This window comes from Heterocephalus glaber, unplaced genomic scaffold (assembly GCF_053883595.1).
Source record: "Heterocephalus glaber isolate CG9 unplaced genomic scaffold, H.glaber_assembly_v1.0 deba00001553, whole genome shotgun sequence".
NCBI classification, from domain to species: Eukaryota; Metazoa; Chordata; class Mammalia; order Rodentia; family Bathyergidae; genus Heterocephalus; species Heterocephalus glaber.
Window position 1 is genome coordinate 9,053,291 of NW_028258344.1, and position 27,923 is coordinate 9,081,213.

The 27,923-nt window shown below is 35.1% G+C and overlaps 1 protein-coding gene across 9 annotated transcripts in view; it reads right to left on the reverse strand.

The window, feature by feature from the left end:
- Positions 1–788: 788 nt before the first annotated feature.
- The window catches only part of Cyp7b1 (cytochrome P450 family 7 subfamily B member 1), a 189,628-nt gene continuing 162,493 nt past the window's right edge, over positions 789–27,923 (reverse strand). For 8 of the 9 annotated variants that reach the window (XM_087190393.1, XM_087190399.1, XM_087190397.1 and 5 more), the window contains 4 exons: positions 20,761–21,351; positions 20,095–20,301; positions 10,125–10,300; positions 789–2,376 (listed from right to left, as the gene is read on the reverse strand). In XM_087190393.1, the coding sequence (XP_087046519.1) occupies positions 2,089–2,376; positions 10,125–10,300; positions 20,095–20,301; positions 20,761–21,351 (1,262 nt within the window). In that variant the 3' untranslated portion in view covers positions 789–2,088. The remainder of the gene's footprint in view (positions 2,377–10,124; positions 10,301–20,094; positions 20,302–20,760; positions 21,352–27,923) is intronic. The other variant, XM_087190398.1, reaches the window with a different exon arrangement.

Consider the following 27,923-nt stretch of genomic DNA (forward strand, 5'->3'; position numbering starts at 1 on the left):
TTTTTACCCAACAGACCTGAGGTCAGTTTTCTGAAGGACATCTGCACTGTCATGTTCACTGAAGCACTATTTACAAGTCAAGTTAAGGAATTAATCTAAATTCCCATTTACAGGTGAATGTATAAAGACAATGTGACAGCTGTATACAATGGAGTACCATTCAGCCTTTAAAAAGAAATTAATTCTGTTATTTGCAACCTGGATGGAGAGAACATTATGCTAAATGAAATAAAACTAGACACAGAAAGACAAATTCCACATGTTCTCACTCATCCAAAATAATCAAGCTTATAGAAGCAGAAAGCAGGATGGAAGGTATAGAGGCTAGAGCATAGAAAAGATGAGGAGATGATGGTCAAAAGCTATTAAATCTCTGTTAAAAGGAATAAATTTTCTTTATCTTTTTTAAAAATTTGAGTTCTATGGCAAAGCATGATAAAGGTAATCAACAGTACTCTACTGTATGTTTCAAAATTGCTAAGACATTTTACCTGTTTTTATGACAAAAAATGATAAGTATTTGATGTGATGGATATGTTATCTGGCTTGATTCAATAATTACACATTGTATTCATAATCATAACAATGTTATACCCCATAAACTTATATGATTATAAATTTTAAAAAGTAAAAATAATGAGGGTGGAAGTAAAGCACTTTTAATCATCAAATGAATTCTGTAACAGAATTCTTACAAGCAGACCTTCATAATGGAGCATTCAAAGCAAGTACTTCAATAAGGCAAAAAAAATCCTAGAATATATTAACTACAATAAATATTTTCAATATTGTTTTAAAAATCAACTTTTATTCGTGTATATAATTAATACAGAATGGTGAGGTACACGTATTTAACATGTCTTGGTCATTTTTAATCCCCTTATCTCCCTCTCCCTTCCTTTTCTCCTCTCTGTGATCCTCATCCCCATTTCTAAAGGTCTACCTTCTAGTTTCTCGTCATCTCTAACTATAAATCAATTTCTTTAAAAAAAAACCTAATAAATTTCTGAACTATCAGAATTTTCAGTTGATGCCTCTGAATTAACTGGGCTTAATTACCTGCCTTGTCTATTTACATATTGTAACAATATTTACATTAAATGTCAATCCTTGGTGATCCATATAAGAAATTTCATCATGTCATATGAAATTTTACTGCATTACACAATGCTACAATTAAAAAATGATACACAAATAAACTCTAAATCCAAAAGGTGAGATTTCAAGAACAAATACTGCTATCTAATATCTTGACTTTTATAAGTGAAAGAATTTAGTAAAAGGTTCAGTGTAATACTGGCATAACGCTTATATTTTATATTACAGCATATTTTATGCTACAGTCAAAGGTTTCAACATTTGCTCCTATAATAAAGCTAATACTAATGTCAAGATCAATTGCTGAATATATACTAGGTTTTGGGTTTTCTTATACATTGAATCTTATCAATATCTAAAGTGAACATGAGAGGTGTTATATAACATAAAATTTCATTCTATTGAGCCATAGTATACAAAGTAATAAAGAGCATGTATGGATGACTAAATAATGGAATGAAGTTGTAATTAATCTACTGCAAAACTCATTTAATACACACACTGGCAATACACTCTAAGGGAACATTTTCATCCAGTACACTTCATGGAAATTTAATTTCCTTCTTCTCTGAGAATTTGAAATTTGTTAGACTCTGTCTCTTTCCAGCACAATTTTCCAAAAGTACATAAAATGTACTTATATATATGACAGAAGAATTTGAATGACTTTTAAAAATCCCTCAGTACCAAATTTATTGCTGTGAAGGTAAATTTATTATAACAAGTGAAAATGACAATAAGTAGAACTCCCCCCCAAAAACCTTTTTGAATTTATCATCATGAAGTTGATTTGATGTCTATTTTTATGCTACCATCCTGTTTTGTTTTATGATAGGCTTTGTGACCAAGTACAAACTGAACCTGATCTTAGATAAACTATTAACTGGAACTTTAAATATAGCAATTACATTTGCAGAATTAAAAACTAATAGAGGAGTTTAACATATTTAGATTCATTTTGATGGGTCTCTTTCTTTCCTTTTAGCTTCTCTAAGATTTTGGTTTATATCTAAATAAAATATCAGAGTTTGGATGCTGAATACCAAAAAACGATCGTGTGTATTTTAGTTTTATAGACTTGTTTTCAATTAGTTCTAAGTCAAAATAAGTTAATAATACAAGCAACAATAGTTTAATTTCCATAACTGCCAAAAATCGGCCTGGACATTTGTTGGCCCCAAATCCAAAAGGTATTAGATAAAATTTCAGCTTTTTCCCTCTTTTGTAAAAAGTGGTTTTCTTCTTACCATCTTCCATAAAACGATCAAATCTAAATTCCTGTAAGGAAGAATAGACAATGTTAGTATTAAAATTTCACATGCTAGTTCTCCTGCCTTAAAAGCTCTTTTTGATCAGATGCTGGAAAAGAAACCTTGATTATTTACAAATCATGTATAAACTTTCAAAAAACTCAAATGCTACTAGGAAATTACTTCCCCATAGCCAAGTGAAACCCCCAAACCTATACGACTCCTCTTCCCTTTTCCTACTCCCCTCCTAAGGTCTCATTTGGCTTTCTGTTGTTATCACAGAATACCAGAGACTAGATGAACCAAAGAGGTTCGTCCGGGAGTATGGTGCTGCTTCATCTTATGATGGAAAGTGGAAGGGCAAGTAGGTGCATTTGGAAGAAGGAAACTCTGAAGAGTGGCCTTACTTGATAATAACCCTCTCTTGTTTTAGTTAATCCACTTCCAAGAGAGTGGGAAGTCACAGAAAAAAGGAGAACGGCCTTAATCTCTCCTACTGATCTAATTACCCCTTGAAGGCCCTGCCTCCCAACATGGTCAAAATGACAATCAAATTTCAACATGGATCTTGACATATCAGCCCTTGCTACACCAATTTTGGGTAGGGGGATCCAGTGGTGCTGCCACTGTTATTACAGGATGATAACTCCTAGGAGCTACAGGAGCTGCCTACCTATGGATCATTAATTTGCTTTTCGTTTAAGCCCTTTACAACCACCTACTGATGGATGAAGACCACAAGTTTAAGATTGTGTATGTTTAGATTAAATGAACATAAAATATAAGATTCAGATAAGGCATTAGAGAGAACTTATACCACAAAATGAAATTTGCTTGCTTTTTGATGTTGAAAAGGATTTATTATATGAAATTTCTATTCCAGTGAACTCTCTTTGAGTTAAATCTAGGGTAGCAAGTATTTCTGGTATATTTTCACAAATAAATTATATTACTTGCTTCAGAAAATTATGAGACTGGTTATCTAAGGTGTTTGCCCTGCCATCTTAATTTTGCCACAGTGGCAAAGGTCATGTTCAACTCTCACTTAAGTTTCTTAGAGGGGACTGAGTGACCTTAATTCAGCCCATGGTGAATTAAACCATTGATTAAATTAATGCTCATGGCTCACATGAAAACGACCATGTATTTCCCGTAGTTGGTGCTCATTAGCATTAGATCTGCTCAGCACACAACTTTGCTATAAACCATATGAAAACAGTGCAAATAAGTAGGTCAGAGCCAAAGCATTTCAGTTATGGTGAAAACTTTAAAATACATGAATAAATTCTGAATCTATCAAAAATGATCTCATTTTCTCACTCAGTCCCAGTATTGTTAATGTCGGTGAATCATTTCCTCTAGTAGCATTGGTTTTACCCTCACATACCTAGAATACTTATTTTGATAAATATTTGAGTTTAGAAAAGCTGCAATTTTCAAGGTGATGCAATGATAATGGGAAAATTAATCTGCATTTTGGTAACTATTTTGTTTTCTGAAAAATTAGTACTTTGAGCCCTTTACAACATAAATGTATTTTACCACAGTTATGGAAGTATTCAAGGAGTATTTAACCAGTGCTAAACAAAAACTATCTGTTCATCCTACAGTAAGGGATGAGGACACCCTCTGTTCACAAGCACTCCTCTGGAGAAGGGGTTACTAAGAGGAGCTCAGATCTGGTGAGTTTCTGTTACTGGGGCCCAGAAGGCTTGCCTAAGCTTAGTCCTGATACCTCCTCCTTTTCTCTCCCAACCTAATCAGATCAGCACTTTCCCCAAGTGCTCTCTCTGGCTAGGCCAAACCAGTTTAAGTGAACTTAGCTGTGAAATGATTTGTCACACAAAGTCACATGATAGTTTAAGCCAGAAAATGAAAAGGAAAACAGCGGGGGTTTGGATTTCATAGGGTCCTCATAACATAAATAAGCCAGCACCTTTCATGGCTTTTAGGCTGTCTTCTGAGAGGCACAGTGGTGAACACATAATGCCCACTTTCTATTTAACTTCCCCATAATAAACATTTTAAACATTCTATTTTGCCATTTATTTTGTGAAACTAAAAGGGAAATGACCAACATCTTTTGCTTTGTGACCATCATAACATGGAAAGAAATACATTTTTACCAAATATATTTTCAGCTTTTTCATTGCCCAGGCCTACAGAACCTGAACAGGTTCTTACTAATCACTATTAGTAAGGGCCTATGGCCTCCACAAGGAATTTTGTTTGGTTTTAGCCAAAAAAGGAAAGGGATATTATAATCTCACTGCTGAGATTTGGGGGCCATAGTGATGCAAAACAAGGCATCAAGAAGCTCAGGATGATTAATTTGGATCCACTTAAACTCAGGATTCATCCTGCTGACTTAAGTCCTTTGTAGTGAAGGACTATAATAAGCTCGACACTTTACAATTAAAGAGGGTCAATTAAATGAATGAGAACAAAGAAATCATAAGAGGGTGTAAGACACTGAAATTCTCCATTGCTCTTCAAACTGATTCTCCAGCATCATTCTTCTGCATGAGATTTCTATGTACCTATCCTGGTAATCACATTGTTCTGGCCTCTGGTTTAGGGTAGGGTGTATGAACCAATCAGAATGGTACTATAAAAGAAAAGTCTGTGGGCACATCTAGGAGACATTCTTTCCTCATGAAGAAAGAAAAGTAAAAATAAGTGGTTTGTTATGCTTCCTCCTCTAGACCTCGTGTATATATGGTGTCTGGAATTGGTGTAGCTATGCTGCCACTAGAGTGAAGATGAAGGTAACCCATAGGACCTGCAGCACCAAGAAATCCCAGAAGATTGAAGCTGGCATACTGTCTTATTTATCGCTGTGTTTTCAAATCCTCCAACAGAATGCTATTTTCACAGTAGAAGTTCCATATATATATTTATTGAATTAATGAATAAATACATGAGAGTGAAGAAACATACATATTAAATGAAAAATAAACATGTAGAGAATGAGAAGTTCATGAATATTTAGTGTTTACAAATAGTAGAAATGCTATAATCTTGAAGCACTTGAAATGAAAATTGAGTGAAGGATATATTTTTCAGAATAGAGGACAATTTTTGGTATATGTGACAGAGGAAGAGTGTATAACATCCTGGTCTGTGTTTTCCAAATATTATTAGTTTAGTTCAGCTAGCATGGTTCTGGTGAGGCAAGTGACACATGATATTATCCACTCAGGTCATAATTTGGATAAAGGAATCTGAGTTAGACAAAGGATATAACTTCCTAATAATGAACAAAATCTGTCAGTGTTTAGAATGGATGACTAAAAGGCTGCATTGCTGCACCTGGTTTACAGCTCTCCTGGGGCAAAATGACAAAATACAGAAGTCCCTTTTTATCTTCATGAGGTGGGTTCAAATCAGTCATGAGCTGCAGCTGGCTAGTACCAGCCTCTGAGAACTTGTGCACATCTCTTCATAATGCTATGCCCAGGGTCTTCCTCTTGGTAATGTGCAATCCACCAAGCATTATAGTATTTATACCATGAAAATTCAGAAATGATACAAGTTGGGGCTTTTCAAAGCTCTTATTTCCCAGGGCACTGGTTTCAATATGGTTGGTAGGAAGTACCAATTTACTGGTGTGGAAGAAACCCTCAACACATGAAGCATCTGGCTATGAGAAAATAGTCATGTGATAAGACTGAATCACTATACCAGTGATGGCAAATCTTTAGAGCTTTCAATGATACAAACAGCCTGCTGAAGCACATGTGCCATAGGTTGGCCACCACTGCCCTATCCTGTAGGCTCTTATGGATAGAGACCTTTTTATTTCTGTGTCACCCATTATGCCTGTCAAATTACTTTTGGGACAGTAGCTGCTCCGTATATGTTTGTTTCCTTGAAGTCTAGGTTTGACACCAGGTCTATTCCTGTTTGAGATACAAACAAAAATTTATTTGTAATTACTGGTCTATTAAGAATAGTGATAATAAAATAATACCATAATCTCCTACAGTTGTTTAGAATTTTTAAAAGGACTTTCAAATTCACTTATTTTATTATTCCTACAACTCTGATAGGACACAACTGCATGAAGCTAAACAAGAACTTTCAACTTCAGAGCTTTTAAGAGGATACTCCAAAAGGTTTGTAATTTCACTGTATTTCCTTGAGCTTATGAGGCTGCATGGTGATGATAAAGCAGTGCCACTTTAAATGTCTGCTGTTTCTTGCCTGCATACCAATAATGTCACCAGGACTCTGATTAGCCCTTAGCACTTCTGGATGTAGGAGAATGAATCAGCTGGTTTGGTCTTCTCCACAGCTCCAATTCTGGCCACTCCGGCCACTGTACTTTGACAGAAAATAAATCATTACCATTACTTCTGTCTATTTGATACCCAGGTCCATGCATTCTGGTAATAATATCTGTAAATCTGGGGAAGCCCTCAAAAAATTTAAAAAACTATACACTCCTAGCTATTCAATAGGTTATCTAGATTTTATGAATAGCATATATACTTCTAAAAAGAAGAAGGAAGAGTTGAGATGGGTTTTTTCTTTTTCTCTAACTCTCATTGTAAATTTCACTTATCAATATGTTTTTCCACATTGGCAAGAGCCACCTGACTGCTTAATGTTACAATAAATTTAGCAATCAATATTTGGCAAAAGGATAATCTGTAACACAGAAATTTCATGTTGGTAATTTATAGGCCAAATTAGATATTAAAACGTCTGCTGTTTATCTCATGTTATTTTAAACTTTATTGTTAAAAATTTTTTTAAATTCAAAACTTTACCCATCTGTTTCTTAAGTTCTTTTAAAAAATTCAAAATGACCAAAGGAAGTTCAAAAGCTGAGGGCTATTTCTGAAGCATCCAATGGTCTCATTTAAATACCTTCTGGGGTCTCTTTCCACATAGCTCTTACTATCCGTAATAATATTACTATATTCATACAAAATCCACTTTATTTGACCTATTACAGCAATATTTGAATTGCGTGAACTGTGCTGATTTAAAGTTTTAACTGGCGTATTTTCACTTGCAGTATATTTATCCATCCTCGCATCCTTTTATGTATTCAATTCACAGGGATAGATTCCTGTAAGGGGGGCACTGAAGTACTAGGGTATTCACTATAACAAAGGTATACACATATCTCAGGGTGGAAAAAGACAAATTCTTAGGAATGAGGTGGGAATCAGGGAAAACATCAAAGATGAGGTGACTAAGGTGATTATTGTGCAGAACTTGGAGTTTGCTGGATAAGGAAGGAGGGACATTTCAGGGATAGATAAATAAGGAGAGAAATTTCAGGAATAGAAAGATGTGGATGCAAAGTCCCTAAAATGTGAAGGATGACTTCTTGTTTTGGAATGCAGTCTTCTAGAGTTGTGGAACTCAGATATGCTAAAACCATCCCCCTGTGTATTAGCAGGAAACACATTCTGCTAAGACTATTCTCTATGTTCTCCAAAAACAGCTATACCTATATTTAGAGTTAGTGTTCTTCATTTTTTGGTCCAACAGCTATTGTTTTGTTTTTTTTCTGCATCTAAGGCCTGGTTTTCATGCAAGTTTATAGAATACAAAAGGCTGGTAGAGATGAATATGAGTCCCTGTTGAGCTCCTAGGCCAATGCTCTCCGCAACAAATGGCTCCCAGTGGGATTTTCCAGAATTTTCTTTTCCTCTTTTCTATAAGCATACGATAGTTTGGGTTGGCTGTTATATGAGTATCAGCAGCATCTACTTATCAATATCTTATGTTTTCAAGAACCAAAGGATTTAAGGGATAAACCTATATGGATTAGAGTGGTAGGTCAATACTTAGTAAATGTTTACAGACTAAATGATGACAGTTGGACAAATTATATAAAAGTGTTTTTTAACTATATCTTTTTTTCTATGCCAGGGATTATCAATATTCCACAATTAATTTCAAGAGCACAATACCAAGGCAAAAAAATTAGCTAATTAATTTTTACATTAGCCAGGCACAAATTGGTTAGTGTTAAATCTAGAAAATAATAAAGCATTCATCAGTTCAAGTTAGACTTACTCTAGTGATGCTAAGTGTCCAGAATATTGCAATTTTTGTTCTACTAATTTACTGAGGCACATCTTTCTGACTGCTATAAAGATTGGTTGATTTATTATGCAAAGTTTGGGCACTGCCATTTTGTAATCGACACGAAAGAGTAAATTTAAACACTTCCAATTTTTATCTTTGGTTTTTAAATTTCTGAAGTTCTAAATGAAGATCTTCTCTATCATGGTGGTGGAGTGACATGGGAACTAGTGACATAGACAGTGGTAACCTGGTAAAATCTGAGTACTTGTTGATAACTTTAATGTTGATTTCACTTTCATGACATGATTAGTAAACCTAAAGAATAGTGGAACAATCACAATGTAAATAGTAGAAATTTAATAAAAACTGTAGGTAGAAATAAAACTTTTTAAATTTAACATTATTTTTAGATATGAAGTCTTCATTTGCCTTATGCTAAGGCAAATGTCTACTTTGTCTACTTTGAGTGGAATATATTTTTGATATTTACAAATATGGAGGTAAAACTTGTGGTCTGTAGAATTTTCATTCAGTAATACTCTGTGTCCTATATGCGATCGTCATTCATAAAACGCCTCTCTTTCTGAAATGCATAGAAAACACATTCATTTCCCCATAACAAGTTATTTTCTGTTGCCAATGAAATAAATGCAATTTATGTTATTATATCTGGCTTGTTCTCTTATTCATTTGAAAATTCAATAATAATTGTAGTTCATATGAGCTACAAAACATCTAACTTAGAAACTGGGTTTAAAAGTGGTCAAAAAGGGCACAGAAGTTTTCTTTTGTAAAAAGGCACTGTATATTCAAAGACTGCTGCAACAACATCACTTCACGAGAGGATGGGCAGAATATGACTGCACTCAATTTGCATGCAGGTGGTGAGTCTCTGAAGTGGTATTAAGGGATGAACCAGGGTGGATTAATTTCCAGTCTTTGATATTCATTAACTCTAGCTTCAGAAAAAAAAAGAAAAAAAAAAACAAGGAGATGACACAATTACCCTCAGAGTTTTACCCGTGAGCAGCAGCTTTACAATCTCAAGTTCATAATGGCATACTAATTGATGAGGAAGGGGTGCATACCTTTAGTGAAAAAGTACTTGGGCTTAACTATAGCAACAACGTTATTTGACTTTGGGAGAATCAACTCCACTTTGAAAATACTTAGTAAAATAGTTACTTATTTTCCGTGCCATCTCTCAATGGCTAGCCATCCCAAATAAACCTTGGTGCTAAAAGTATTGCTGGTCAGGGTAAAATTATCAGTTTATTTGAATCAAATAGTGTTTAGACTTATCACAGTATTTCTATTTCAGTAGATGCATTTCAAGATGGATTCTTACAAAATACTTCAGAAAAAGAGGAAAACTTAAGCTTGACATGGTGGCACATACTTGTAATCTTGGCATTATGAGGGGCTGAGGCAGGAAGATCATAAATTTAAGCCCAGTCTGGGAAACTTAGCAATTTAATGAGACCCTGTCTCCAAAAAAAAGTGGGGAATGTAGCTCAGTGCAAAGGTCTTGGGATCATTCACCTATACTGACAAACAACAACCAGAACAGAGGTAAACTTTCTGATCAGAAGGAATAACAGAAATTACCAAATGTCTTTTTGAATGAGGTAGCAAGAGGAAAAGAGAGCAGTTATAAAGAAGAGGAATGTGCTGATCATGTCTAAGAATTAGCAATGACCAGTAATTGGCTGGATGCTTATTTACCTCTGGAGATTCAAAGACTTCAGGATCACCATGTATGGCTGGAGGAAAGATGGCTACCAAGTCTCCCTTTCGCAGACAGCAGTCACCAGTATCTGAACTGAGAATAAAATCCTCTTCAACAAAACGAATAGTGCTTGAATATGAGGACAGTCGAAGAGCCTCAAAAATGATGCTTTCTGAAAGAAACAAACAGTAACTCACTGAAATACGACTGCTTGTGAAAAGTACTCTCAGTTGGGCCTTAAAGCTCATTACTAATAGCCTTAATTGAAAAGGAAACCATTTCTTATCACATCCACTGAGCCCCAAGAGGGAGCTGATGTTGGCTGTGGGTGGCAAGGTGAGGAATAGGTAGCCTGACCCCAACACAACTTGGGAGTATTTCACAGGTAGGAGGCAGCACAGCAGCGCTGTGCTGGGGGGAGATAGCCACTGATTATGATTTTTAGAAGAGAAAATGATCTGCAAGAGAGAAATACTGTGTTAAGGGTACACCTATTGGAAAGTAAAACTATACTCCACTTACAGTTCACTGCTGGTGGATTATTTCAGCAGCCTTCAGACAGGGTTAGCCATTTAATAACCACTTAGGCAGTTAATAGTAAAGTAATTGTAGTAGTGCTTTCTGAGACAGCTTAGCACTTAATTTCTTTTATGCTGGCTGTAAATAAAGTGTAAATCAGCATTTGCTGGAAAAATTTCAAAAGAAAAATACGTCTATACGATTCAGAAAAAAAGATTTTCTGCAGCATGCAGGGAGAATAACAGCTACCATCATATCCTAGAAGATTCCAGAAGCTGAATGTCCTTGCTTTCCCAGTGGCCTTCACCTTTTGCTCCTAGCAGGACAGATTTTTATGGCTAATTTCCGGCAATTTATCCTGGCAGTTTGAGGAGGAATTCCTTTGGGAATAATATGCATAATTTGCATAAATCATTCTGATAGCATGCATATCAGCGTGTAGCTCCTGTCTAGGTCTGCATCTCTCCCTTCATAATCAAAACTGACTATGTTTCCACCAGCGTGAATGGGTCGTAGAATATAAAGCTTGATTCTTTCTAATCAGCAATGTGAAAAAGAGCTCCAAATGGAGCTTCCTTCTCCCTCTCACATGATAATGAAATGGTTGTGTTTATGACTTGCAATTTAGAAATCACACACACACACACACACACACACACACACACACAAAGAGCCAGGTTTGGAAGTATTTAGCAAAATTGTGACACACCTAGTACCCTATTATTAGATTATTAAAGGCAGGTCCATCAGTGAAGGCTCGCATCCCACAAAAAGTAAAAAGAAATGTTATTTCAGTAAATTTTAAGTCTATGCACAGCTTGCATAGGGATATGAAGTTGCTTTGGGTGCCTTCTCCCAGGTTTTTCCTTAAGCATGCATTTGTCTAAAGAAATGAGGCTGCGGTCAGCTCTGTGTGGGGAGTGCAGTGATTCAATGTGACGTACAGTGAGGCTGTGCATATTCTCTTGGACTGACTTCATTATTATAATCAGGCAGAGTCAAATCGGTTTGCTGATGATGAGGCCAGAAAAGAAGTTTGGTTTTGGAACATGGACTCTACTGCAGATAGCCACAAGGCACCTGACACAATGGATTTCAATTGGCAGAACACCAACAACCAACATTTCTATGGTGAAAAGCAAGGGTCGGCTTCCCATGTACTGCTGCCCGACCTGCTGGACCAAGAACAGCATTGCATCATTTTCGCTTGCGGTACGAAGTGGTAGATGACATATGTAGCAGAGCTGTTCACCCAACAAGTCCAGTAGAGGTGTGGGAAGAAAAAATACAAAAGCAAAATAATGATGGGGTAGCTGGTGCAACAGGGCAGGCACTTACCAGTCTGAATAATGGTCACACCCCATTGCCCGATGTGCTCTTGGGGAGCATAGCAGCTTGCAGCCACCACAGTATCACAAATGACAACCGGGCAAGCATACCTTAGGCAGAAGTTAATCACAATAATGGAGCTCAAAGTGTGGCTCAGCAGTCAGATCGTAAGTGACAAATCTGTTTTACCTTCCAGTACCAGTTATGTGTGCAAGACGAGACTGGCTCTAGCTCAGAGTGATCATGCCGATAATCATTAGATGACAAAAGTAATGAGCTGCGTTATTATCAACGATGGAGAGTCAAGCCTATGGTATCCTGCAGTTCAACATACAGACACAAAAGCCAGCAGCTTTCCAACACCCTCAGTATGAATTCGAGCAGAGATATACATTGAGAAGAATGACAACTGTACAATAAAAAAACCCCATTGCAGCCTCTACTTGTCGTTGTCATAGTTGAGCAGACACCAGCCAATGCCACTGACAGACCAGCTGGGCCCTGGGAGGACGTCCATGCTACACCAGGAGGTACAGTAAATTATCCTGCACGGTAGAGCAACATCTGTTTCTGTGCTAGTGCCGAACAAACAAGGCAATTTAAAACATACCAAGGGATAACCAAGCAACAAATGAACATGACCCTCATTTTTTTCCCCCTTCTCACACATGAAGTGCTAAACTTCATTGTGCAAGCATTCCGTGAAAGAGAAGCCAGGTTTTTATTTGATAAGGTGTTGTCAGAGAGATTTTACATATTTCCAAAACGGAAAGAAAAAGCTTATAGTATTGTTATTCTTAGAATCATCCCCTTTCTATCTTCATTTCTTTTATACCAAAGCTAGCACTCAGTTCTCAATTCGCTCTAGAATTAAAAAAAAACCTTTCCATACACTTATAAATATTCAGTCTTTAAACCTAATTTGCTATACTTAGTTCACATGCCTTCAAGCATTTGTCTTCCAATTTCCACTGAATAAATGCGTACTAATGAGAACTAGAGCAAGCTGCTGAGGCAAAGCTGGGTGACTTGGGTCTGGCCTGCCACCAGCTTGTGATAGGCGGGCAAATTGAGTTAAAATGAAAAGTCTTGTCAGCTGAAATTCAACATGGTAGCCAAACAGCAAGCTGTCAATCATCCAGCCAAAACAAGGGACTACAGGTAATAAAAGGTCATTGTGAATCATTAGTGCATTGGCTTTCATATGGAAGTTAATTTTAATTAAACATGATCTCTATCTGTAAATGTTTTATATAAATTATTGTGCATAATGGATTGTTAATTTATACCAGCATTTAGCAGGTAATAGGATGCTTTAATTATTAGAAAGCATTGTAGAAAAGTGGTTATCAAGAATGCAAATATTTTGGGGATAAAATTTACACCAGGCACTACAAGGTGTCAACAATCACAACTGTGACTGAGATAAGACTGGCTGTGTTCGATTATAAGCTGGTTTACTGACTAGTATCCATAAGGTAACTGGATCACAAAATCCTGCATTGAACTCACAATTCTGAACTGTACTACCTTTTTCATCTACCTATGGTAGATATAGTTCTCTTTTCAGAATATAAAACTATTCTGATTAAGCGAAGAGCTGGGGAATTTCTACATAGATGCTTTACAATATAACTGGAAGAAAATGGCAAATGAAAGGAAATGCTGGTAGAAAAAGGCGCACACATTTTTTCTGCAGACCTCTGATCTTGATTCTGGCTGCAATAATTGACAGATGATTCTCATTTGCAGATTTAAAGTGCTAAAGCAGAACATGGCAATCAATAATGCATATTACAAGCAAACATAAGCACATCCGGGTTTCTTCCTCACACTTAAGCCATGTCTATATATGTGGAATGAATGTACTGTGACATGGCCAGGCTGTTAATTTGGGTCATCTTAATGACTGGTGCAGGCTGGCATGCTTTCCGATTAGCCATGGTGATCAGGGATGGCCAGAGTAAAATGAACACCATGCCCTGCCACAGTCACTTGGGCTGAACACTTGGGTAGAAGAGATAAGGGAAAGAGAAAAAGGAGGATGGAGTTGAAGATGGTGTGATCTGAAAGGTATGATGAAATGGAGTGAGGGTCACTATGTATATGTGTGTATGTCTTTACATAACTACCTTCTAAACAGATGAAAAGGTATATAAGAAATTGTGACACTCATATAATTTGAAGCAAAATCACAACTTTTTAGCTCAACAACTGTATATTTGAATAAAGTCAGAAATAAATCTGGATTAGTCTACCTTCACACTGCATTGGAGACACAGGATTTAGCTTACTACCAAGGTATATACATGTAAATTCAACAGTCATGTGGTCAACAAACATTTGTGAAGGTTCTGTTCTGCTAAGAACACTGGGCCACTCCTGTTACTGAGAAAAGGGAACACCACAGATAGATGCAACCTTCACACACACAACAATCTAGGTAGTTCACAGCTGGAAGGTACATTAAAAACAAAAATGTTCCCAAAAGCCTATAGCAGCTATTGTACAATTTCTTTTTTCAATTGATAAATAAAAATCATATATATTTATGGTATATAGTCTTTTGAAATACATAGTACATATGTACACATTATAGAATGGCTCAGTCTAATTAACATATGCATCACCTTACATATTTACCAGTTATTTGCTATGAGAACTTCTAAAATCTCTTCTCTAAACAATTTGATATTGCTTAATTTTGAATAGGATAACTCCAATGAGCATTCTGAAAGCCCATTTTAGTAGAATATTATTTTTCAGGTAGTGGTAGAATTTCCTTCCCTTTAATTTTCACACTTTATAAAACAGACAGGCAAAAAAAAAAGCCTAGTATTTTTTCCATATAACAGGCCTTTAAAAATATGTAAAGACAACTATCATGCCACTTTCTAGTCATGTGTCAGAGATGATATACTCTTCAGTCTTCTGACATGCTGGATGAATTCAATTAGTCAGCATGCCTTTTAAAATGTGGCAGGATTCATTTCAGTTGGAAAATTGCAGAGGAACTCTCATTTTCCCGTGTCCTAGGCACCATACACCTATTAATGCTTCCCGGGAGCCTATGAGGAAAATATACATATATATATTTTTGGTACCGGGGATCGAACTTGGGTTCTTGAGCTTGCACAGCAGGCGGCGAAACCACTGAGCTAAATCCCCGGCCCCAAGGAAAATATTTTTTAATACTATCTCCACTGATTTGTTTTCACGTGATATCCCAGAGGCTATCAGCAGTCCTGGGTACACCTATTAGAGTTGCCTGGGATTGTCAGGAAAATAAATGCTCCATCTGAGCCCAATAGAGTCAGAACAACCACCTTAACTTAAAACCTTTAAATTAACTTAAAACATTGACCATAAATTGGAATTACCTCGGGAGCTTTTAAAACCATCAGCCTTCACTCTAAAATAATGAAAGCAGTATCTCTGGGGGATGGACCAGAGATAACTTTTTTTTTTTTTTAAAGGTCCCAGAGGATTCCAATGAGGAATCAAGGCTGAGAGACACTGCTTAAATTAGTTTCTGCTATGCTAAAAGTCTCATCTTTTGCAGCTGATTTTCAGACCTAACTACAATAATTTGCTACTTTTCTTTGCATTAAAGTTCCCTTTCAATCCTTTCAGTTTCTGTTCCCATCACTCATTATCCTACCAAACCCTCTTGGCTTTGTTTTAAAATGAGAATTTGATGAACATCCAAATCTGTATTTTTCACTTTTTTACTGATGTTCCCTTATATCACATCTAACAATCTCAAATGCCTACAAGCCTAAGTTTCTGAGTTTCTAATGTACCCTTTGATGGAAAATGCCTCCCCCCACCTCCTGTTAGATGCTCTTAACATGAAGTAGAGTTTATGCCTTCTCTAATTTAGAAAGGACTTTGGTAAACTTCAGAATTGTCTGAATTATGTACTTTTAACTTTCAAGTATACAATTCTTTTATAACATTGAACCTTTTCAAAATAATGACCAAATTTATGACAAACATACCACATAGATATAAAATAAAGGAAACTGTGTAAGGGGTATATGGGAATTCTCTCTACTATCTTTGTAACTGTCCTGTAAAACTATTCTAAAACTGTTTATTTTTATTTCAAAACATACCCTCAAGAGTCTAATGTGAACTCTAGCCCTATTCAACTCCAGCCCTCACATTCAAACCCTGCTACAATTGAGAATCAGTGATACATATCTTGCAAAAAGTATTGGCCAAGCTCTCGGATGCATTTCTAGAGCAATTCTACCTGAGATTACAGTGGTTATGTCAAGCACTGGTCAGGCAGACCTGGCATCAATATCTGGGTCTACTATGAACTATCTAATCTTAAAACGTGAGGTGATTAGTTAATCTTTCTGCAGCTTGTTAATCATTAAAGGAAAACAATGATACTAAGAATGAGTTATTTAGCACCTGAGAATTTTCTCATCTGTAAAATAATGACAAAATAATAGCAGGCACAGTTGCTCAGAGTATCTTGGGAAAGATCACATGAAATAATATAAGTATATAAAATTTCTTTGAAATATTGAAATCATTAATATATTTAACATGGACTATATCTAAAGATTACTATTGTTTGTTGTTAATGGACCTTTATATTTTCCAACTGATTATAAGCAATGGGCTAAAATATTTAACAGAATTTTGGTAATCACTGAAAGCTTATAATTCTAGAGTTATAACTTTTGATCTTTTCCTTTAAAAAAAAGTATTAGGTATTTTGTCCAGCTCTAGTTTCATGGGGCTTTCTAGTATTCCAATATCCTTCAATTAGATTGTCTGTAACTTTGCTCTATTTCAGGGTGTATAATTGAACAAACTCGGTGTCTACAATTTTACTTGAGCTATCCAGAAGTTATAATCTACTTTGGCTTATGTTCTTATTAGAGTTATGTTTGCTTTTTTCCTGAGTGATGGAGAAAAACAGCATCCCTGTGGGTCATGGTAGTTAAATATGATGCCAGCTGGGATCAAAAATAATTGAAAAGGAAGAGAACAATATAAGATTAATAGTGATATTATAAAAGTTAAATATCATTTTGATGATAACAATAGGTAGTATTTATTGAGTCTACACTGTGTGCCATTATATAGTTGTTTATGCATGTTATTCAGGTAAGCTGTAATAAGTAGTATTCATTGAAACTATTTGCTATCAATTGGTAAAATTTTAATTTTGAGAGCTTCACTATCCTTTCATTAACATTTTTCTTTTCTCTCTGGATTACTTTTTTTCCTTTTCTTTGTCCTAATCTGTATTTGAAACCTGAAGTTCTAAATTCTACCTCCAGTTCAACTTTTCCTTTGTGAAAAAAACTGAAAAATTCTCACTTTTGTCACCGAGTTTCTTAAACTTCCATTCCATCAGCAGTTTTTCCTATTGAGATTTTGACAACAAGTCACAGTGATCTGAACCACATTGTATTTAAATTATTTTCAATTCTACTTAAAATTACTTGTAGAGCTTTTTACTAAATAATAATAGATACAAGATTATCGTGAGGTTATAATCAGTGTAATCTTTAATAATATACATAAATATAAAAATAAAATATTGTATTTTTTGTCTAAAAGAAAATAAAATCATTTTATAGAGAATCTCAAAGGGTATTGGAAAAAAGCACAAACTAACCTCTCACAACAGATGATTTTAAAAAATTACTTAAACAGGCTATGCCATTCTAACTTCCCTTCTCTATAGTGCTTTATAAAGTATGCTGACATGCAAAATCTCTGACAAAAGAACAATCTCCTTTGTTGTACTAATGTCAAAATACTCTTTGTTGGTTAAAAAAATGCAAGATCCATTTCATTATGGAATATTTTTTCTTTTTTTTCTTTTTGGTACTGGGGCTCGAACTCAGGAACTTGGCTTGCAAGGCACTGAACCACTGAGCTAAATCTCCAGCTCTGGAATATTTTTTCTTAAAATAAAAGTTCAAGATACACTTTCAATAAAAACTGTGTTTTAAATACATAGAGTCTTTCCTTAAGGAGACAAAAAGGGTAAATGCACACACTTATACCATGTGACCCACTGTAAATACTTAGTTGTTTCATCTTACCTTTGTGCTTACAATTTATGCTCTTTGGAGATAGGGAAACACTGTGACTGAGCTACAACTAACAGCAGAAGTTGTCTGTTATGTAACTGATTACAATTCTTTTTCTAATTTGATAAAAACTATCACATGAAAGAAAAAGAAATACACAGTTTTCCAGAAGATAGCCTCATCATTTTAAATTCTCATAAACAACAATGCTGGTCTCTGCTGGTGACAGAGGTCATGATGAGTCTTGTAGGTTGCTGAAGGCACTGCCTTAGCAAGTGGAGCTCAACTCACTTGGGATTTTTATTGTTGTTACTCATTGGTTGATGAGAGGACAGTTACAAATTTAAGGACAACAACAAAAAGGAATGATCCAAGAATGAAACCCCTCGGTTCAGCTTATGGATTTCAATGAACTCAAATTGTTGGCCTAGAATCTGCCATTTTTTCAGGTCAAGTAAATTCAAACATTTCTACTTTAATACCACACTTTAAAAACAATTTTTTCTTTCAATGACACGGAGTTGCTAGTAGAGTTGATAAATTTCAAATAAATTCTAGTAATAATTATGTACAAAATACAAACACATATTCATTGAAGTTTATTTGCATTGCTTCTCAGTATGCATCATTTTATTCATAAAATGCAATGGAAATTCTGTGGCTATATGGAGAATGCCATTTATATCTTCATAAAAACTACCAAAAAATATATCAAAGTAGAAGCAACTACATAAAATTTGTTAGAAATTTTGTGTATTTGCTCCCTGAATATCCTGCAAAGAAAAATAAAATAATGTTTGTATTAGAACACTGTTAAGATTATTTTCTTTTTCAAGCAAATACAAAATTCCTTTGATAATACATATGACACCAAACCACAAGGTGACGTATTTTTCCTAGCCTTGGCCAGTATAGGGCATCCTTTCCTTTATTGTCTCTAATTGGTCTTAGTCTGAACAGTGGGAACAACCTCTATTACACTGGGGCCCTTGTCGGTTCCAACCATTACCAAGACCAGGAAAGTCTTTGCTCTCAGACACTGCCATCAAAGCACCTAGAATGTATTTATAAATAAGAAATTGAGGTCAACACAGGGTAAAATACTAGCCTAGATTGTCAAGGTGGGAGCTAAAATAGATATATAAGCATTTCTTCCTGCATTTGTCCAAAGGAACTAGGAATATTGTATCCTAAAAAGTACCACAGGATGAAATGTAAATACGGAGGGAATAGAGATTAACTCATTGACGTAACATTTAACCTAAAAGGTACATAATGAAAAGGCTTCTCAAAACCAGTAAAGGTGAATGCAATCTGCTGCAATCAAGAGTTCATGTCACAGGCATACAGGCTTATGTAGAAATTTTTAAAAAGCTTGGTCTTTTTAAATTCAAAAGTATTTGAAATAGTGAACCGGCTATCTCACGAGTCAGGGAATATGTTATAAAGTATCAATATTCTACACGGAGCAGTTTGTCATTGGCCTTTTTCTCCCTTCTTCCTATCCTTCCTTTTCTTCTTGAGTGCATTCAAATCATGAATTTCCAGTGGAAAGCATTTTTTACTACATTTTTAAGAACCATATACTCCAAGCTATACAAAACATACTAATCTCTGCCTAAAAATACAGACAGCATTTTAAGGAAGAATGAATACATTTTGCACACAAGTTGCCTCTCTGAAATACTTTGCTTGTGCCTCAAATCCTTTGCTTGTCAAGATAGTGCAGCAATGTTTGGAAAGCATTAGCACACCAACAGATGCTCAGAATCAAATGACTTAATAGGCATAAACTATTTTTTTTAAATAATTGCAAAGCTTTGGTTTAGCCTTTTGCATACCTTGCATCGTTAATTACCTAGGCCTTAATGTTTACATGCAATGAGAGTATCTACAGCTATAAACTACATAATTTATAATTGATGTAAATGGGTGTTATTATGTCAATTAGGCAGCTGTGTCCTCCACCTCTTGGTAAACAGCTATGAGTGATAAACTGAGTTTGCAGAGAGGTACCTTCTTTTCTTCACAACAGATAAAAATAAATTACCTAGGCAGACCAAGCTGTCCAACTGTTCTCTGGTGAGGTGGATGGAAATTCCAGACCCTTTCTTTTGACCTGTTGACTGCAGCAAATGGTCAATTTCGTCATGCAGTGCGTCCACAGCTTCTGGGTGCCGGAGAACATAATACATGGCCCAGAACATAACTGGAATAGTATTTGCGATAGAGGCCCAGAGAAGGGCAAAATGATGTGCTGGGAGAAAATAAGTGAAAAGGAAGATTAATAGCATTTATTACACTGATTAGATTTGCAGTGTGCTAATTAAAAGATGTTAGGACACAGACCCAGCCAAGGATCAGTGCATGCTAATGAGAACCAATAGGCTTCTGAAGTCTAATTTTCTGCTTAATGAGAATAGTTTAAAATGTAATGTGTATGGGGGGGCAGGAAAGTGGGGGATGAGATAAGAGGAGTAATGCTGCTTAGTTATACTCTTTCTCATTATCATCATTAAGTATCTTGTTTTACCACCTCAGCAAAAAAAAAAAAAAATCAATTATCAGAGAGGGTTTTTTTCAGAGTAAAACATTTTATCATTAGCCAATTAGAAAGAGCATAAAAAATTTCAAGGTCGCCATTTTGTCTTTTTATTTCAAAGGTCTACTGTAAATTATTTTATTTTAGGTAAGTAATAATTCAGAAGTTTCTTACCTCCTATATCAAGGTCCTTGAGCCCATAGTATTTCTCCAGAATATCTTGCCTCTTTTGAACAATTTCTGATGTTCCTGGTATCTTAGCTAATTTTTCTGGTGTCATGCATTTTATAAGTTTCTCCCGTATAGATTTGACATCTTGTAGAAGCTCAATGGGTATGTCAGACATCAAGTAGGGGAATTTGTTATCAAATTTTAAAATATTATCTCTTAGCTCACTGATAAACTTTTTTCTTTCACCAGCAGGAACTTTTCCATATATTGTTGTAAATGTGATTTCAAATACTATTGAGCAGCAAAATGTTAACATTTGTGCTGTGTTCCAATTTGTGGTTTTTAATAGCTGGAGCTCAAACATTTGTTTTATATTTTGTAACATGTCTTCCAGAATTATATCCAATGATTTGCCTTGCAAAAGTTGATAGGCACCATGAAGTTCATGGATTAGGTCCTCATAGTTTTCCACAATCTTGATGGAGAATACTTTCACTGATAATTTTTGAGTAAGTCTTTGAAAACTTAATTTTTTGTGATATTTAGCCAATAACTGATACTGGAAAGGGTCCAGAATAAATGTTATGTACTTGCCTAAAAAAAGGAAAGAATATGAGTTTATTCGGTAGCAGAGCAAACATATGCATACCTTAAATTTTGCATTGAACTCTCATACTCCTGGCTCAGCCTCCCAAGTGTGTACCACCAAGCCCCACTGAAAATATTTTAATTAAAATTAGAAAGATTCCATTAACTAAGACACAAAGTTTAATAAAAATCCATTTCATTCAAAGGGCCACTACATATTTCATTTGAAAATAGAAGATGGTGTAAAAAGCTCTAGAAGCTTGAAGGTAAATATCCTGAAGTTTCAAATGACCTTTTCGGTATGATAGTTTATACTCCCAATGTTGATTTTTACTAAATTACTCAAACATTTTAAATATCCTTTAAATAGTCTCATAATGTCTTTATGTAAGCATTTATCATTTTCTCCCAGAAAACAATAAAACAAATTAGTAAGATGTCATAACACTGCTTTTCATTTATACTTGATAAAGAAAGAGCTTTTATGTATTTGGTATCATCTTAGCCTTGGTCAAATATAATAATTTTACCTCAAGTAAATGACAATGCCCTCACAAATAAGTAAATATCTAGTTCACAAATAAGCATCTAATTCAAAACTACAAAAATAAAATCACAAATGCCAGTATTTCATTTTTATAGATGAGAAAATAGTGGTTCGAGGAGATTTAGGAACATGTTCAAGGTCACACACTGAATTGTAACTTAAACAGGATTTTAATCTAGAACCTATTAGTTCATCCATTCATTTACTGAACAGTGACTGAAATTCACATGGTTGGATATTTTTTCCTTGAGATATGAAGATGAAGAAATCATTGGGTCATGATAGATAGTGACACAGCATAGGTAAGTCAAAACAGAAGGCATGCAGAAGTGGAACTGGCTTCAGCCTGCCTGGAGTTGTCAGAAAGGGTTCCTTGAGATGATGACTTTTATCTTTTTTATATACTACTGTTGCCAAAACTAGGATACTTGTTGAAAATACAGATTCCTCCAAGATTTTGATTCATCATGCTTGAAGGTAAAGCTTACAAGTCTATTACTGACAAGATCCTCAAGTGAGTCTCAGTAGGAGGCACCCTTGAGGAACATAATTATACTGTCTGTCTCTCAGACAAGATCAGGTGCATTCAGAGTAGTATGGCCATAGACACTATGTCTGTCTCTCAACAGTGCCAAGGACCTTGGAGAGTTCTAAGCTCCACACAGGCTTTTAACAGTTAAGAAAGCTGAGCAAAGTGGATAGAGAACAACCAAGACCAAGTCTGCACAAGAAGTTTCTCCCCACACACTATGATTTTCTTCACATAGTGCTGGTTTCTTCTCACTGGAGTGCTGTTTTAATTCACTGCAACTAGAAATATTTTGCAGATAGTACCCAATAATGGAATTTAATAAATCTTTCCTTTTCAAAAACACGTAGGAAGGTTAAATGATCTCAAAAGGCTCATCTCTCTCTCTCTCCTGTCTCTTTTTTGTTAGAGAACATTTTATTTGTTATATATGGTAACTCAAATGGCATCACAAAAATTCAATTTGCCATAATTTATTTAGGGTAAAGTTTTTGAATAACTTTCAACCAACTCCTAGAAATAGGATAAATATTTTTGCTTTAGATCTTTAAAATATGGTTAAAGATTTTAATGTACATATTTTGTGGTTTGCTTTTCAAAAATGAATCATATGACTTGAATTTTACCCTATTTTCCCTTGATTCATTTAATTATGTAAACCAATGTAGGAATGAGGATATGGCTGAAAGGGCTACTCAATCTGGTCTGACAACAAAGATATCTTCTACAAAGTAAACTGGATAACTATCTATCTATCCTATCCACTCTGGGGAGGACAAAATGGACTCAACCGGATTTGGACATACTTTCTGACACCTGCTTTACTATCAGAGCTTAATTAAATAAAATTGGCAATATCTGGCTGATAAATAATTTAAGGAAAGAAGTCAATTTTCTCATTTTTCAGAAGATACAATTTTAGGCCAAGCTGTCCATTTTCACAGGTGGTGAGTCATACTTTTCTCCTTTCATTAAATGAAAAGATTTTGCTAACTATTCTAGGGTTATTTTAAATGATTCCTTAAAACTCAGAGAATTAAAAACCATTTACCTGTAAAACATATAATCTTTACAGAATATTTTGAAATTTTTCCTACCAGTTTTCTATATTCAACTAAATCTAAGTGGGAGGACAAAAATCTATGCAGACTGGAGGTAGAGGCTGGATGTATGTTAGTCTTTGTTTTCTCCATAATTCAAAAGAAATATATGCATTCTTTGACTCTACTTTCTGCCTTCTCCCTTCCTTCCATATAAAGAAAATGCAAAATTCATTTCAAAGAAAAGAACATGTTGAATGTGGGAAAATTGTTTCAGGTGTTTACCAGAGTTATTCATATATTTCTTAAAAGCAGTTGTTTTTCTAGGTTTTTAAAAATAAATCATTACTGATTAATTTTGAGCTATTTGCAGATAAAATTCTTAATTCTTATTCTTCTCAAACTCTTTTCACTCTAGAATTTGTATTTTCTCTTTCTAGTTCTCATTTTAATTTTCTTCAACATCAAGACTCTGCATTCTACCTTCCATCTTTCTGACTGAGGTGTGGATTGCTTTAGAAGTACATGTTTTGATTTTCCAGATTTTACTGTTCAAGTGGGTTTGGAAGTACTAATAACCCTGGAGATGTTAGCTGGCTTTCCAACTTTTAATCTTCAGTATAAACAATTTAAGCTAAGTTTTCCAAAATTAATATTAATTTAAACCATCTGTCCACCATCTGCTAATGTGAGATGCAAAACCAGAGTTTCTTTGTGATCTTAACCAGACAGTTAGGAAAACACATATACATTCACAAAAGGAATTTAAATTTTCTAACAAAGGGAATCTGAAAAGTTATGTTATAGGCCATGTATTCTTAGAGTAAAATTAACTTTTGCTCCAGTGTGACTTTATGTAAATGACTGCCATGAGTGAATAGGCATGTGGCCTCGTTCAGAAAGATCACAAAGTAGAAACAGTATCCTCTGCTATGTTTTCAGAAAAGAAGATAATATTGTCAGTAGTTAGTATGCAATATTTATTTAAAGAATTTCAGAGTTTGCATTTGTCTAAAACATGGATGTCAAATGTGGCCCATGTCTGCAAAAATACAATATAAAATCACTTTTTAAACAGTAAATTTGAAAAGGGGTAAAAATTTAATGTCTTTCTTTTCTATTATTTTATTCTCTTCCTTTTTAGGGAGCTGACCAAGCCCTCTAAGTTATTAATTCTAGCATTTCTGTATAATCTGTACATATTTATTTACTAACTCAATAGCCTTTTCCCTTCTATCAGAATTGCTTCTTTAGGAAAGTGAAGCTACATGATTTGAAGTATGTTGATGAATGTATTTTTTTTAAATCTAGCTATTAACCCTGATGTCTTGCACACATACACAAAGTTTGACATCTGAATCATTAAAAATTAACTTTGGTGTTTTACGTCTGATATTTGGTGCTATATAGGGACCTAGCCATAAAAATTCAGGACAACTATTTGCTTGGGATAGAAACACCCAGCCAATAAATATGAGACAAATTTTAATCTTAAAGAATTTTTCCATAATTATAAGCTTTCTATCTCTTGTGTTTAAAAATCTCAACCTGAAAGTATTAGTTGTGAGAATGGAATATGAGCCAACTTTTTATTTTATAAGGATGACCACCTTTATGTAGCCCCTTCTTATTAGGGAGATTTCACTAGCTGTTGACAATGATGTACAGTAGAACTTCGCTGGGGTGACATCTAGGGAAAATGATTCTGAGGCACCACCACACAAAACCAATTAGAGAACTATTTTCTGAGACAGGTCACGAGTTTACGTGGTTTCTCATGAAAAGATGTATCTTTTAATTTCTTTATTAAGATGACATTTGTGTCCCTTGAGACATTTTAGGGTGACAATCATTTGTTCATTCTGCAAGAATATACATTTGCTGAAATCACATCATGGACAAGGGTGGAAGACTTTGTTCTTCATTTCTAAATGAGTTTCTTTGGAATCTGATCATTAGAACCATGTACATTAACAGGATTTCTTGGCAGGAATTTATTCGAACTGCAGTAAAAACAGAAAGGAAAGCAGTAGTACTTATTCAATTGTGGTTGTCTATTATTGAGTTCAAATATGTAACTATGGTTAAATTCTTTAGACATTATAAATTCAGAAAGCCTCTCAGAATTTAAGATTAACATATCAAATGTAAGCCAAAAAAATCACAATTTTTTTAAAGTGAATAAAGTTATTCAAATCTACCACAAATTTCTGCCAAGTCATCATAGGTAATTTTTGCATAATGTAACTAAAAAGGAAAAGTTGAAAGTTTCAATAATTTTTGTACCTACTCATTAGAAACATAAGCTTATTATTATTATCATCATTATTATTATTATCATTTTTGGTACCGGGGATCAAACTTGGGACCTTGTGCTTGCGAGGCAGGCGCCAAAATAAGCTTAATTTTTTTTTTAAGTAAAAGTGATTTTTTAAAAAAAGAGAATATAGGTTTTCACCATGAGGCCAAAAGTTCACTTAGAAAAGAAACACCAATTTTGTCCTTTATATATACCATAGTATTTCATCAGCTCTAAGGTACTGGGAATTTTTTCATGAAACATTTATTGTGAATCAATTAGTGCTGAGATCTGAACTAAATGTTGGTAATACAGGAGCTAACAGAATAATGACAAGTGAATGAGCAATAAATTCACAATGTATTAAATGTTCTGAGAACAGTAATAGAAGGAGTAAGGAGTAAGGATCCCGAAGAAGAGGCATCAAATGTTTTAGAGGGGAGGAAAAGATTTGAGGAAGAAGTAATACATGACCATGGCTGCAAAAGATAAATTCTATCAATCAGGTGAGAACAGCATGCTAGAATAAAGAACAGCCAGAGACACAAAGGCTATGGTTTATGAGGAGGAAATTCTAACAATGTGGCATATTAACAGTACATTAAGCACAAGGCCAACAGCAGCAAAGAACATGGACGGAGAGTGGATCTCGCGAGACTAGATCTCGGGGAGCCTTACGCGATTACATTTTACATTACAGTTCCTTTTTTTCAAAGATGCACATTTTTTTCCATTTTAATTTTTCTGAAATTAGAGTGCATGTAGTTCTTAGAAGCAATTTGCAGATGCCAGGCAAAAAAGTAAATTGTGATAAAACTAATACTGCTTGTCCATGGGGCAGCTCTACCACGTCCACGAGTTAATCCAATTGGATTATTTTTAACTCAAATATTACATTAAAATGGTAGCTCTGAATTTAAGTCACAGTATGTACAAAAGGTTGCCTTTGACTCTAGGCAAAGTATAGGTAGAAAACTTTACTGCCTCTCTGACAATAGAACATAAAAGTCCCAAACTAGTCGGAGGAAGATAGAAGGCGCTGAGCTAAGAAAGACTTATCCATAAAGATGTCCTAGATAAGCACTGCTCAGTCAATCAAGGAACCAGAAGAGTCAGTTTTAAGAGAGTTATAATGCAATAGGATAGGTCAGGAAGAAACAAGAGATCATCAGGAGTATCAAAAGTAGGTAGAGAAATCTTTTTAGGCAAACCTGCAGATGATCTCAGTAAGTCAAAGGGTGGTTGTGATTAGAGCTCTAGGGATGAGTAACTAGAGACAGTAAATGTAGGCAAAATATCTAGATGCAAAAGAGAAAACTAAAAAAAAAAGAAAAGAAAGATAACCAGAAGACTGTAAGAGAAACATAAGTTTGCTTATAAATTAAGGATACAGACCCTCTGAAAGAAAAATACTAGAGACACTTATAATATGTGAAGAACTTGGATTATCATGCCTGAAAGAGGCAGGGATAAAGGGGAACACATAAATAAAGGAGGACAGATAAATGGACTACCTTGAACATGTGTTGAGAAGATAGTAAGGATAGTTGTGAAATGTAGATACATGCAGTAGAAATATGGGGATGAGAGGGAGAATAGATCTGATGTTATCAACTGTCTAATGAAAGAAAGAGTAAACAGTTTTATCAGAGTCCAGTAAGAGCTGGGGGCTGAACAGGCTTCTGCCTGCCTTCTCATTGGTAATAACCAACCTGAAGTCGGAGAGCAAACAAATGTGTGTAAATCTGTGGAGCTCAGCCTTCAGGATACAGACTAAAAATTAAAATTAAAAAAGGGAATTGCTAGCCCCAGTGATAACTTGTATGAAAGAATGTGTGCAAAAATGGCCACAATCACTGCCTTTGGTCTCTTGATGTGAGCTCCTGTGCACTGTGACTCTGGCCCCACTCTAGGAAGGGGCTGAGTTAATTTTCCTAGCCTTGATTTTGGGCTCCACTGTGACTTGCTCTAACTAATAGAATATGGTGGAAGTTAGGGTTTACAACTCGGAGCCTAGGCCATAAGAAAACTTGCAGCTTTTCCTTTTGCCTTTTGGAGTTACTAACTCCCAAATGAAGAAGTTTCCTGGAAGAGGAAAAAGGATGTGGACAGGGAAGACAGACCATCAAGATAAGGCCGTCTTGGAGTCTCTATCCCCACCGG